The following is a 15,620-nucleotide window of genomic DNA, read 5'->3' as shown; positions in this document are numbered from 1 at the left end:
AAAGAAGTTCTGTTTGTGCATAAAAAAAATATTTACTAATTTTAATACATTTCCATGTTCAGGGAAAAATGGACGACCAAATCTGACAGCTGCAAGCGGCAAAGTATCTTCAACATCTGATGAAAATCCTAAACCAAATGGAGTACGACATATCACAGGTCCTGATGGAACAAAATGGGTGTGTTTTTTTGGAGCATTATTATTGCTGAATTAGCCCTGTATGACTTTAAATCCATTAACCTCTTTTGTTTAGTAAATGATATTAATTTATAATTTATTTACAGTAGTCAAACTTAATTTAGACACTTAATTTTGTTTTCAATGTTTAAACTACGAAAGATTAATCTAATAAGTGAACTTTTTACCTACAGCAATAATGTAGCACTGACAGTGAGCTTCTGGTTTCAACAGTTAATTTCATTTCATTAAACAAAAAGACAGAATGTAATTTAGAATCACTAATATACTTGATACAACGATCATACTGTCCATTTCCATGACTTCTGTTGTCTGGATACACTAATAAATTACACAATACTGTAGTCCAAACAAAATTATATTTAAAGTAAGCAAAGTGAGAAGTCATGTCTCGCTAGGCATGGAAATTCTACAGGCAGGGACCCTAGGGACACTTTTTCAAGCAGTACTGTTTGACTGTCTCAATTTGCTCTGAAAGAAAGATTCTTCACCTTTATGAAAAAATTCATTCACTCTTTTAGATATTAGACCTGGATAAAGGAGTCTTAATGAATGAAAATGGAAGAGTCCTTCAGGATTCAAAAGGTAGACCAAGAAAGGTTATCCTTGGAGAGGATGGCAAGACGATTTTTGGTGAGTAGCTTGCATTTTCAATTTAAGTAAACTATAGAACTGACTTTTTACCAGAATTTATTTCTACTTGTTATGTTAGATGACCAAGGCAGCCCACTTGTAAACCAGGAAGGATTAGCATTATTTGGTCATGGAAGAGACAGCCGGCCAGTGAATAATCCAAGTGACAAGTACCTTACTGTGGGAGGAAAACCCATTGTGGGCTTAGACCGCCCTAAACTTAGGACTACAACCACTACAACTACATCTTCTACAACCACTACACCCACAACTACAACTACTACACCAACAACAACTACAGCAGAACCCACAACAGAAATGGTAACAGAAACAGTGGAGCCTTCAACATTAGCTGCTGATCCTACATGCCCACCTGGACTTTATTCCCGATTGGATAAGAACGGTTTACCAATATTGGATGCAGAAGGAATACTTAACTGTTACTCTGAAGGTAAGATGAACCCTCTGCTAACCTCATGTTATTCTTACAAGAGAATTAAGTAGCATGATGTGGATTTGGTGGACAGAAAAGTTTTGGCCCAGTTTCGAACTGCATTTGGCTCTTGTATAGCAAGTTGTGTCACAGGCATGTAGTTAGTATCCACAAGACTTGATCCTCTGTAATTTAGAACCAGTATTTCAAGGATAATTTCAGTTAGGACGTATACAGTACACCTCAAAGGATATCCTCTTGCTATGCTTAAATAACCTCTGCTATGCTTTCACTGTGCCTGAGATGAGCATACATTTTATGAAAAAAGTGTGTTCCTCTTACTGCTGCCCACTCTAAAACAGCAACAACTGCTAGCTGGTTTTCTAGGCAAAAGCACAAAACAATGATTTGCAACCACATAAAGGACAAAACAACCCCTCAGTGGTCACACTAGAGGGGAGGTGTGTCACTCTTTCAATATTGTACAATATGTTCCCCTATTCTAGTTCATTTTGTGGAGAAAGCTGTAGTTTATGGGGTTTGTTTCTTTCTAAAAGTGAGTAGACACGGATCCAACAAGACACATGAAAGTGTCTGCTGCTTTTGGTTGACAGTTGTCAATGCAGTGGCCTTTGAATCTTCAGAAAATTGAAGAAGTAGGAGCTCTTACAGAAGATTAGTCAGTTAAGCAGACTCATGGCCCATTTCCACTGAGTGATACGGTACGGTATGGTTCGGTAACCTGTAACATGTCTTTACTGCCAAAGAGTACCAATGGTACACATTTGAAGGACGTGGTGGATGACAGAAAGTTGCAGTCGACGTCATTCTCATTAGAGAAAATGTCTGCAGTGAACCTGGGTCATTTACATATCATACGAGAAGCACTTCTCACAAAACAGATGCTTTATACACATAAATACTTGTGTATAAATGCTCATTACGCACTGTCAGATCAATGACAGTGCGAAGTAGCCTACTGTAACATCTGCAATTATATAAAATAAAATAAAAAAATGAACGCAACATATATGAACACATACAACCCCTTACAGTGTCCGATATGTTACCAATTACAGAAAAAACGACATAGAGCATACATTTAGCCCGTATTTGGGTTCAAAAACAACACACAGCATTTAGCCAAGGCAGTGCAAACCTTTCATTTGTATGTTTATTCTTCACCAGCATATGTAACCTTGTTAGAAAGTAATTCCATCATTTTGAGTTCATAATAGTCCAAAAGGTGATGATACTGTAATAGTTAAACATGGCTGTTTTTTCATGTTTTAGGTTGCTGAAAGAATCATTTGCTCCCTTGTTTTTTGGGCTTCTCCTTTGTTTTGTCACACTTCACTCTCACGTTTTTCTCACACTCTATTTTTGAAAGGATCGAATAATCACGTCTACGTTAGTAATATGAGCTTAAGAAGTTTGTTATTTCAAATATAGATGCGGGGCGAGCTCATACAAGAAAGCGAAACCGCTCGCGCTTTAGGTGGCCTTGTAAACAACTACAGCGCACCGGATACATTATACTCTTCTTCTTAGCTTTGTGACTGTTCATCAAGACAACGACATGGTTTGTTTAATTTCGGGTCGACCATGGCTCGTTATTATATGTATATATTATTACGATGTAATGTCTCAGCTTATTTAAAAATGGCGATTCCTTTGTTTTCATTCCACTGCTAGTGTACAGTATCTCTGTAAACCAATATCATTAGCATTAGCACAATAGCAAGTTCACCTTTTGGTACCCTTTTGTCGTGCTAGGTACCCTTTCAAAAGGATACCCAAAAAGTGGCATAGTACTGTTTCTGTTGACAGTGTAAACGACCATAAAAGCGTACCGAATTGTACCCTACCATACCACTTAGTGGAAACAGGCCATAAGAGAGCCATTCACACAGAACACATATTTGCATCTAAAATGTAAAAAATTGCCTACTCCACCATGTTATTCTCAAATAAAACAGTTGTCACAACTTGTTATTGTAAACAGAAGCATGCAGCTTTAATCTCTGATTGATCTATTGCTTTGGAACTGACATTCATGAGCTGTGCTGCTTGTAAAATTTGAAATTCTAAAAGAATCAACTTGACTTATCAAAAACATGCTCACATAGAAAAACAATGGAAAAGCAATGAATTGATAAGTGTGTTTTGTGTGAATGACCCCTACGAATGTGTTCCTAGATGTAGTTTAAGGACATTTGGTCATTAGGTATTCACATCACCATTTTTCAGACCAAACATAAAGATTTATAAGCTTCTTTTTTTTTTTTACAGAACTTGCAAATTAACTTATTTCCTAAACAATGCAGTATTCTGGGTTACACAACAGCATTTTTTTAAATTGAGAAATCAGGAATAGCTTATAAAATGTGTAAAAGCATTAGGAAACTAACCAGCTGCAAAGGGGCTGACATCGATACTATACTTAAATGAGCAACTATGACTAATAAAACCATGTTCTGTTATTTTAAGGGTCATACAGTATATTGTGGTATCTTGAAATGTTTTCAGTTCCTTTAGACAACTTTGGTTTGTGTTGGGTTAAATCATTCAAAATAAAATCTATGATATGCATTTCCAATAGAGCTGTGGTGATTTTCCATCTACTGTATGCTGATTTAAAATGTATATTTTGTTGCATCTGTATGTATATAAATGATTATGCATCTAAATATAAGCTAAACATTTAGTTTGCTGATTGCTACTGAGTTTACCAGTGTAACTAAAAGTGTGCCAGATGAGATGATTTATTTGTACCACTAAAGCAGAGTATTCCTCTGGCTTTCCTGAGAAAACAGTTCAGAGATGAGTTGTGGTCATGGTCAGCATTGGCATGTGATGTTGCTGTTACTGATGGAGATGATCTTGGTTGATTGTTTTGTTTGCTGGCTGCCAGGCTACGAGCAGGTTGTTTTACTTTTGCTTCATGTAAGGCCATTTGTACCCCATTACTCTATTAATTCCAACTTTAAAGATGCCACTTGTTTCCTGTTGTTTAAGGAGGTACATTCTTTCCCATTTTTCTCTATGCTAAAGTGGCTTCAAAGTTGCAAAATGAAAATCTGTGCACAAACTTGGATGACCTTTCTAAAATTACAACTAGAAGATGTTTTATAATCATTTGTTATGTAATTCTGCTGGTTTGAACACAAGACAGCCAAACTGCAATCGGGGACAAGCCTGTTTACATACAGTTTTAATAATTACTTGGCTTGTCCAGATAGTAATTTCCTAGTTGTGACAGGAATCACTGGGCAAGTCTATTCAAACCATAAGGAATAAAGTGGTCACATTCTCACGACTATAACAGAGCACTAACATTAGCTTACATTTTAAAACAACTGCTTTTATTAACTATTCAGACTTTGTAATATGTAGTGGCTCTTAAATGTAACACTATTAGACCCTTAAATCTAATTTCTTCCAAATAAACACTACTTGGCTCGATATTTGTACATATGGCATGAGTGTCCAAAATCATTTTGGACCACTGTGAAGTTGGATACTACATACTGCAGACTTTTTTTCTTCCTGTTTTTGATTGCTATTCTATCTTTCAGATGAGCTTTTTGAGGAGAGCACCACAATCCCAGTCCCACTTCCTACCACAACACTGGCTTCCACAACACAGACTCTCACTCCTGAGACACGGCCATTTAACAACACTCCTTCCTCTGAGTTTGATGTCACTGGAAAGAAACGGTTTACAGGTAATACATTTGCGTTAGCACAAGTTACAATAATTAGATTTCTGATATATATTGCTATACTATTTGTTCTTCTTGGTTCCAAACTCACGAATACCATGCTGAGATTGAACCTCTCAGAAAACACTGAACTGGCTGTTCATAGTTAATTTCTTGCCAATCACCTCAGCATTTCCTGTAGATGTGAGGCACTGGAGAGTTGAATGGTGAATGTGAAGGAAATTTATCTGGCCGGCAAATGCAGCTCATTCCCTTGGTGTTGCTTGTAAGCAGCAAATAAAATAGTGCATACAGCTGACCTTAAGTAGGATTTATATGCAAATACTTGGTTTCCCTTGGTAGTGCCATAATCTTCCAAACTCCACCCAATTAGCAGAGTTCACCAAAATGTTCAAAAACAGCTGCTCTTAAAGGGAATTTTCAGTGTTGCCTTTAGGTTCAGTATGAATACTGTATATACCGAACTAGGGCTGACGATATATATAATATAGATTAAATTTTTAAATCTATCATTTCAGATTATGCTCTATCATTTAATTCATGATGTTGCAAACATAAGTTTATGATAATTCTATTTCAAATTTTAGATTAACTCAGTTAAAGGTAGAAATAACATAATACAATAACAATGCAGTGAGAAAGTTGCAAGCATGTGAGTACATTGTTTTTATTTAGTATTTTATTTAGCAATATTTTATGTTGCACCTGTAATCGTAAGTTTTAAAAGTGTTTTATATTTAATTAATATTTATTTTATATTTCTACTTTCTTAATCAAACATTTGCCCTGAGATTGTTAATAAAGCGAGAACAATAATCACATATGATTGAATACATTTTTTGGTAAAAACTTGAAGATGTATATAACAAATAATCCTTGTGATATTTATATTATATATATTATAATATATATATATATAATATATATAATGTGATATTTTATATATATATATATATATATATATATATATATATATATATATATATATATATATATATATATATATATATATAAAATTAATAGAATATATAAATAATTATTAGAATTTAATTGAGGTGCTATATCATGATATATATTGTTATAAGGATATGGGAATACATAGTTTGTCCGCCAGCCCTATACCAGACAATTATCGTTATTATAATATTTAATGTATGTCAGTGGAAAACATGTTTTATATATCTTCATTTTAAAGAATCAATAGAAATTCAATACCAACGTTGATTTTTTTAATCTATGCTGTTTTAATTGATGTATTATCACCCTGCAGTCCAAGACTTTTTGGAGCTGAGCCTAGTTAGTACCTGGATGGAAGACCACACGAGAAAACTAGGTTGCTATTGGAGGTAGTGTTAGTGAGGCCAGCAGGGGGCACTCAACATGCGGTCTGTGTGAGTCCTAATGCCCCAGTAAAGTGAAGGGGACGCTATACGTCTCCGTCTTTCAGATGAGTCATTAAAATACCCATTGCACTTTTTGTAAAGAGTATGGGTATAACCCCGCTGTCCTGGCCAAATTCCCTCCATCGGCCTTTACCGATCATGGCCTCTTAATCATTTCCATCCACAAAATTGGCTCTATCACTGTCTCTCCACTCCACCTATAGCTGGTGTGTGCTGAGCGCATCGTCGCCGTTGTCCTGTGGCTGTCATCGCATCATCCAAGTGGATGCTGCACACTGGTGATAGTGTGGAGAGACACCCCCCCTATTTTTTTACATTTATACAGCACACAATTGCAAGAATCTTTGTTTTGTTACTATCAATAAGAAACAAATCGTGAAACGATGTCAAAACAGCTTGTAAACATACATTTTCAGTGAGATCTGGTTTGGATTGTCAAAAATAAACACAACCAAAACACAGAGTGATTGGATCCTGTTTGAATCTCTGAAAATGCATTTAAGTGCTGTTAGATTTTGCTGTATTTGGCTTAACCGTTCTTGGGTGGCTCGCCAATGTATTTGATTACTCTAATACATAAAATAAGTATGCTGACCAAAGTTCTTACGGAGAGAAGACTTTATTGAAGACAATCAATAGTGCAGTTCCTCAGCAGTGATGTTAACCCGTCGGTCTTCAAGTAACTTAACTCAGGCCCCGTTTACACTAGTACGTTTTAGTTTTAAAACAGCGTTTTAGAATGAAAACGATCCGCGTCCACACTCGCGTTTTACCCAGCGTTTCTGAACTGCTCTCCGTCCACACCAAAACGCTGAAAACGCACATCACGTGACCACACAGACGCTCTCGGGCAAGCGCTGCAGCCCATGTACCCAGATGAGAGCTCTGCTAGTCGGACTTCTCATCAAGCATCTCCCGCTGGATCTAATCTCACTATATTTATTAAACGTGATATTTCATTCATCTTGTTGTCTTTATCTAACGACATATTCCCTGACTTTGGGCATTGGAATCTATTACTTGTTCTCAGGTAACGTGTTTTGGCTGAGCGCAAAGATAAGTTAATGATTAATGTAACCACGTACATTCTGTATATTGACTTATCGCTTGCCTTTATTTCCTATAATGTATAAACTTATTGTATGTTATACTTTTAAAATGGCCATTATCGATTCTTAAAACTGATACTCAGCAAAAGAGAGGGGATGTTTCGTATTTTCACTGAAATTGAAAGGAGGCAGTTGTTATCGGCTCCGTTTTGTTATAAATATCCACATAGTGAAGATGACGCTCATCTTATACAGCACGGCGCCTCAACATGTCTGCTGTCTAAGTTGCTAATATTAAAATGAAAATAGGCAGTTCCTTAAATCATGTATACATTTTATTGTTGAGAAAGTGAAACAACGAAGCCAGGGTGATGTGAGTGAAGTTATAAAGTACACTGTTCCCTTTGAAGATTTACCCGTGTCCTCGGTATAGTCTGCTTTTCCATATCAAACTGAGAAGAAGAGACTGCAGCCTTGATCAAACTTGCGAAGTCTGAACTTACACGGAGAGAATGCAGGACTGAACTGTGTGTTAGGCTACTTAATATTCAGGAAAAGCCCCAATCAGAGAGGCGAACGTCTGCAGCCCCGCCTCCGTTTTCAGATGTCTCCGTTTTCCATCATCCACACTGAGACGGAGCAGCAGCGTTTCAAAATGAAAACGGCCTCTCCAGCGTTTTCGAAACGCTCCGTTTTCGGCGCTCGAGAACTCCGGCGTAGTGTGGACGGTTGGCGTAACCGTAGCAAAACTTATGCGTTTTCAAACTAAAACGCATTAGTGTAAACGGGGCCTCAAAGTACTGTCTGTGAGACAGTACTTTATATTAGCATCAAACAAACCATTCTGTTTACGAGGCTCAGCAGGACCCTCTTCAGATGTTTCAGCTGTTGTTTTGCTAATACCCATTGAGATTGTAAAAGGGTCATTTAGTTCACACCTATCAGTTTGTGGGGGTCGAGGCACAGGTCACCCCATCATATCACATCAGAGTTTAATCAATGTAAATGCAACTGAACTAAAATGCACATAATCTTTCAGTGCCTGGGACAGGTTTTTACCACAGATGTAAATGCCTTAATTATTCGCATTCAGCTACATGAGTAATTAATGAGATTATGCTGTGAATAAACATGTCACATTGACAGATTCAGTCATAAAACCCTGGTATTGCACGCTCTTTTCATAATAGAAAATAGAAGTATGCAGATATAACATGAATGCTAATACCAAATGTAAAGCAGCCTGTTTCATATTACTTGAAAATTTCATCTCACATGATACTTTAGAAATCATTTTAATATGCTGTTTCTCTGCTTACCAATTTTGTAGAAACTGTAATACATTTTTATAGGAGCCTTTGAAAAATAGATTTGGGGTGTAAAATACATTTATTTTCAGTCTTTAATAAAAAAAGATGTACTATGAACAAGAGCATAAAGCTTCTTCAGTTTTTTCAGCTGTAAAACAGGTATTATTTGAAAAGTAATCTTTAATAATAATATAAGGATTTCTTTACTGCCCCATTTGTCTTGCTGAAAAGTATTACCTAAATTTTCAATAGACTTAAAAAATCTCACTGACCCCAAACTTGTAAATAAAGAGCAAAGAAGAGAATATGGTAGGAGGAACAATAAAAACGATAAAGCTTTACCATTAGCCATACCACTTGGATCATGTTACTCTTAGTTTACCTTTGACTTTTAGAGGTCTCTCCCCTATGGCCTGATTTTAACTAACCTTATCAACTCTCAGGTTCAAAACAAATACTATCTACCATGTGTTGGTAGAGGCTCTTGCAGAGGCCATTGACTTTACGGCCTCTAAGGGCTCAGGTTCTTTCATGTGGGCAGCTTCAGTAGGAAATATCTGAGAATGCCTGAGTGAAAGTATTTAGACTCGGCTCTATAAATTTTGCTCGCATGTCTGTGGCTTTGGGCTTCCTTCCCAAATTCTCCAAGACCCAGTGCGTGTGTTAAGATAAAGGTGTGTGCGTAGTGGAGAAAAAAAGTAAGAAAGAAGCCAAGATTTATTTGGGTCAGTAATTAGGTTCAAATTAATTTAAAGATAGTATGCAAAGATGCCATATATTAGCACAATCAAAATGTGACCCCATGCTACCTGACTTTAAAATACAGCGTTAAATCATTTACCGAGACTGACCATATATGGCCATTCATAGCACATTCAGCATACTCCATATTTCCGAAATTAAATCCACACAAGCTATACTGTACACCTAGCTATGGAACATTGCTTTAGGTCCAGTTTGTAAGAAGAGACTGTGCCAGTAGCCAGATGAGTCTCAGAAATGGTTGTGCTGAGCTGGAGCTAATGATCAGGCAAATTTAGTTCTCCCCTCATTGACTCTTTACAGTACTGAACTTGCTGCAGAGAAGTTCACTTTGCTATTGTTATAAGTACCTGCTAAGCTCATCTTGCACAACTCAGCACAAGTCTGGTCTGATGTCACATAGAAGCATATGACTAATGTGTAATGGACTTGGAGACCCACCCTTTCTACTTTCATTGGTCTTTCTTTCTCTCCTTTCTTTTCTAAGTTTAGTGGGTTTGGTTACATAAGCTTTAACTACATCTACAGACAGGCTGATGTCACACTAGCAATATACTGTCAATACTGTTGTGGTTCTCAACAAGATAATTTGATGATGAATATTTTCTGTAACTAAAAAATAATCAACGTACAAATTTGTGTTCATGTACACAGAACAAAATAAATTGGAAAAGATTATTTCTGCAGCGATCCCTTCAAAGTTGCTTTTTTATAAACATATTTACATTATTTACACAATTAAAGTATAGTATGTTTTGGGTCTTATTTTTTTTAGAAAACGTGATACCCTTATCAAACTTTAAAGCATTTTATGTTTATTGAAAACCAGATGTAATTATCTAATTAAAATATAAATGATTAATCTGTGCAATTATTAGTCATATAGTACACTGTAAGAAAAAAAAATCGTAAAAAAAAGGTCAAATGACTGGCAGCTACGGCTGCCAAACAAAAACCATAAAATTACGGTAAAATGTCTTTGTTGAAATAAAGTGCAAAAAATAATAAATCTACAGATATTTTCATTAAAATGTTTACAGAAAAACAATGTTATTTTACAGGATTTTCCTAGATTACAATCAAAGCCGTTCAATAAAGTTACACACTAAGAGTTTTACAAAGAAACACTGTTATTATACAGACTTCTCCTAGATTATTATGATCAAACATCATCAATAAAGTGACTACACTAAAAGTTCAAGAGAAAACAATGTTATTTAAAAGAATTTTCCCTAAATCATTACGGTTAAACACCTTTAATAACATGCCAAGACATGCTCATGATCGTAATTTAACAGTTTTATTTTGGATCAAAAATTTTTGGAAAAAACAACAAACGAGATACTGATTAAAATTCTCACAACTTTAAAATTACAGTTGTTACATTTTATTGAATAGTGTTTATGTAAATCATGTAGAGGATTAAGTTATATGGAATGATTCAGTTACAGATCTTAAATGAAATGGAACTGTAACATGAAGGGGATGTTGACAAATGAGTGCAGATCCAAAGGTCCAAAGATCCAAATGGTCAGTCCCGGCAGCAAATCACGTAAACAATTAACAGACAAAGCAAGGCAAAAGAAGGGAACCGCGTCATAATGTTCACAGTAGCAGTATAACAAGACTAAGCAATTGGTGTATGCATCTGTGCTGCTTTTAAAGTGCATGTAATCAGTTCATAACGATCCCCCGACTTTTCCGCAATCAGCGGAATCTGAAACAGGTGTATGTGAGCACTCTTAGTGTGTTAATTTATTTAATGGATTAGATCGTAATAATCTAGGAAAAGTCTGTAAATAACAGTGTTTCTCAGTAAACATTTTAATGAAAATATCTGTAGATTTATTATTTTTTGCACTTTCTTTTTCAACAAAGAAATTTTACCTTAGTTTTATGGTTTTTGTTTGGCAGCCGTAGCTGCCAGTCATTTGACCTTTTTTTACGATTTTATAAAAAATTTTTACAGAGCAAGTAATTACAATTTATTACTTTAATTTTACGTAATTTTAAATGTACTTAAAAAACAGGAAAAAACACTGTAAATAATATGTCAATTTTTTGGTAAAAAAACAGACAAATTGCTGAAATTTGTCATTACTTATATAGTGCATAAAATAACAGTCAAGCCGTTAATTTACTGATAATGTTTGTAATATTTACGAACTTTTGAATATAATTAAAAATAACAGAAAAAATACTCTATAAAATACTGTAATTTCCCTGTATAAAAAACACAAATGTCAGTAATTTGTCTTTAATAATAAAGTACCTAAAATGAAAGTCAAACGGTTAATTTAGAGAGATTGGTTGTCGTTTTACTAAGTTTTGAATATAATGTGAAATGACAAAAAAATACTGTAAAAAATGTAAGTATATTTTCTGTAAAATTAGTTTTTTTTTTACAGTGTATATACAGTTATTATTATTTCCAACTCTATATACAGTAGAAAATTGGCAGGCCTGTATACAGTACACTCACATACTGTTATGATCACCAGCGATCTAGCAGTTGCAGATCGCTGGAGATCTGCAAATCTGCCTCTTTACCAAACTACAATTCCCATCACGCCCCGCACTTACACGCCAGTCCTAGATCACCCTTTGGTTTTAAAGACACAGCTGCAGATCATTGTGTAATGATGAAGGTGTGGCAACAGAGATGGAGATCCACATGCAACTTTATTTAGTGAATGGTCAGACAGGCAAAGGTCAAAACAGGAACAAAACATAAATAGCAATGGAAATCCAAGAGTAGTCATAGAAACAGTCAAATGTCGAAATTGGCAGAAAACTATCACCATTCAAAAACGGTCCAAGAATCAAAAACCAGAAGGAACAAAACATGGAACACAGAACAATACTGAGCAAGGAATGAATGTCTCTGTGGTGCTTTAATAGTAATCAGTGAGGATGATCTCCAGTTGTGTATGTGAAATCAAGGGGTGATCTAGAATTGATGTGTGAGTGCCAGGCAATATGGGATTTGTAGTTCAGGATTTGTAGTGGCATATATGTAGTTCTCCAGCGATCTGCAACTGCTAGATCACTGGAGATCATAACACATCCATCCATCCATCCATCCATCCATCCATCCATCCATCTATACATAATTATATTAATTTCTTTAAATTCTAAAACTAAGAAACCCTTTTTTTGTTTTGTTCTTTTCTCATGATTAAAAAAATTTAATCTGACCTTTTAACAGTTTTATTTCTTTGATTACTTCTTTTGAATAAAAGCATCTGCCAAATGATTAACTGTAATTCAATGTAAAGGTAATTTCAATGTAATTTAAAATCTGTGGACACAGATGTCAAGTGTTTAAAATCTTTAATTACACAGCACTTTAATGCATATGTTACCAAAAATAAGATAGGGGTCATGCTACTTAGGATCTATTTTTTGATAACTAGCCAGCAGCCCAAGAGCTTCTGCTGTTTCATGGCTCCTCTAATGTGCTTGTCTTGGCAGAGATGTGACATCAACTGCTTTGGCTAGATACATAGGAAAACAGCAGAAGAATGAGAAAAGTATCACAAGCCAACTCTTCATTGTTTTATGAGGGAGGCCCTCATTGGTCCCTAGGCTGGTAAACGTAACACGTTTATATTGCAAAGTATTAGAAAATGATTATGCTTAATAGAACTATGCACAGAAATAGAGATATCGCCACCATTTAGACCACTGGAGCCAGAAGCACCACTCAGCTCTTCAAATGTAAAAGTAGGACTGTTGAAAGAAGCAAGGAGCCTAGCTGTGCCTGTAATACAACTGTGGCTACAGCATTGGCCTCATAATATTGATGTTTGTACTGAAGGGTACAAGAGGAGGTGCTTATAGGGGTAATTTTCCCAAAAATCTAAATTCAGTCATCATTTACTCTCCCTGATGATGTGCCACAGTTCATTTAAACATAAACCCCCAGAATATTTGGGCTGTCTAAAATCAACCCCAGATTTTAATAGGGAACTAGTTAAATTCCTCTCTCTAAAATGTATTTTTTGGATACTGAATGCCTTTCATGAGGTAAAGTCTGTGTTCACATGATGTTTTATTGACATCTTTCCTTGTGGCTTTCGAACAATCCCTATCCTTCTCATGGCTCTATCTCTTATCTCCACCTATAGCTGGTGTGAGGTGGACACACTGGCACTGTTGTGATTTGGCTGCCATCACACCATCTAGATCAGGGGTGCCCAAACTTTTTCTTATGAAGGGCCAAAAGCCAAACTTGAATAAGGCTAGTGGGCCGAAGGTAGATATAAGTGTCATGGGTAATTTCCTAGTTTATTTTATAATATTTAAAAATAACTAGAAAACATTACTTTATATTAACTAATACAGCATTTATTTTACATTTTATAATGCATTTATTACAGTAAAAACAATATCAATCTCATTTATAACAGAATGGAGTTACACTAGTTTTTGCCTTGATTTGCTCATTGATGTCTTGTGCATATAGTCCTTTATCCATCGAGTGAGATTATTTTTTCTTTTTTAAAAATCTGATTAATTTACAACATTTAATTTCAGTTTGCTTTTTTGTAGCTCAGCAACAAAACAAACAAACAAAAAATGTTACGACAAATTATAACCGGTTACTCACTGAAGCTAAGCAGGGCTGAGCCTGGTCAGTACCTGGATGGGAGACCACATGGGAAAACTAGGTTGCTGTTGAAAGTGGTGTTAGAGAGGCCAACAGGGGGCGCTCAACCTGCGGTCTTTGTGAGTCCTAATGCCCCAGTAAAAGTGAAGGTCCTGATTCTCTGTGGTCATTAAAAATCCCTTGGCACTTCTCCTGAAAAGCAGCGGTGTAATCCTGGTGTCCTGGTCAAAATCCCTCAATCGGTCCTTTCAATCATGGCCTCCCAATCATCCCTATCCACTGAATTGGCTCAATCACTGTCTCTCCACTCTTCCAATAGCTGGTGTGTGGCGTGAACATGAGAGAACATGTACAGTAAACCCCCACAGAAAGTGCCGACTGGCTCAGCTAGGACTTAAACCAGCAACCATCTTGCTGTGAAGAAGCATTGCTAGCTACTGAGCCACAAGGTTGCCCAATCCTGTAAATAAGAAGGAGGGAGAAGGGATATATGGGGAGGTCTTCATAAACGAATATAGGGAATGAAGTTAAACTTGATATTTATGTTAAATTTGATCCTATTGGCTAGCTAATGATTAGCGATAGGGATCAGCTGCGGTCAATCATACCACGTGCTCCTCTCGAAATTAGTTTGGGAAATTTAACTTATGAGAGATTTGTAATGAAGTTATGTGTCTTGGTAATTTTAAATTGACAGGTTATTATGTATTTGTTCATGTAAAGTTGTCATTATAAAGGTCTTATTACAGTCCCATGGACACCTTCTTCAATGAAAGTTTTTAAAATACATTTTTTTGTGTAGGTTTATATCTTAAACTAACCTAAAGTTTTGTTCTGCCTTTGAATTATAAAAAAGAAAGAAGAGTATACAGCATTTAAACAAAACCCCATTGAGTAAATAATGATGTAATAATCCTTTTGGGCAAACCAAACTTTAAAAGTAACAGTAAAATTGATTTTATGTAGCCGTCATGCATTAAAATGATAGAGCCAGTGATACTCGGCTAAGATTGAGGAGAAGCACTTAAAAGAAGTCAACATCACCAAGTTCCAGCTTCACCAAAACAAGCATCATACCTATAAAAATCAGTTCCAGGAACACTGAGAACACAACTCTTTGGTAAAACGTCTTATCCTCAATGCGTGGAGAGATAAATCCTGACACTCCAGACCTCGAGCTGCACAACAGGCACATACACATATGCAAGCTATTTAAACAGAGAAACATGTCAAGAAAGAAGCCTTAAATAAAACGACATAAGCTAAATGTGCTGATATCAGCTGAGAGAGGCTTCCTTCTGGCCCAAATCTCAGACGTCTCCTTGAATATTTATGGGTTTAATATGCTAGGTTGTTCTCTGCTCTCCAGACACACCAGCAAATCCACTATATTTCACACAGTCTCTGTTATGTTTGCTCCCACTTTGGCATACAACCCTCAGTAGGTGTGAATGCAGTAGCTGTAGTGTTGCTAAATATTTACACCTGAGTTGTG

General features: G+C 35.9%; 1 protein-coding gene across 2 annotated transcripts in view; it reads left to right on the top strand.

Moving 5' to 3' along the window:
- fndc1 (fibronectin type III domain containing 1) overlaps nt 1–15,620 on the top strand; it is a 65,122-nt gene that overhangs the window by 31,317 nt on the left and 18,185 nt on the right. For both annotated transcript variants that reach the window (XM_003200712.7, XM_068215651.2), the window contains 4 exons: nt 63–178; nt 720–831; nt 911–1,282; nt 4,843–4,992. In XM_003200712.7, coding sequence (XP_003200760.3) covers nt 63–178; nt 720–831; nt 911–1,282; nt 4,843–4,992 — 750 coding nt within the window. The remainder of the gene's footprint in view (nt 1–62; nt 179–719; nt 832–910; nt 1,283–4,842; nt 4,993–15,620) is intronic.

The sequence above is a fragment of the Danio rerio genome, chromosome 20 (assembly GCF_049306965.1).
Source record: "Danio rerio strain Tuebingen ecotype United States chromosome 20, GRCz12tu, whole genome shotgun sequence".
In the NCBI taxonomy this organism is placed as follows: domain Eukaryota; kingdom Metazoa; phylum Chordata; class Actinopteri; order Cypriniformes; family Danionidae; genus Danio; species Danio rerio.
The sequence above is the reverse complement of the archived record's forward strand: the minus strand, read 5'-3'. Positions and strand labels throughout refer to the sequence as shown.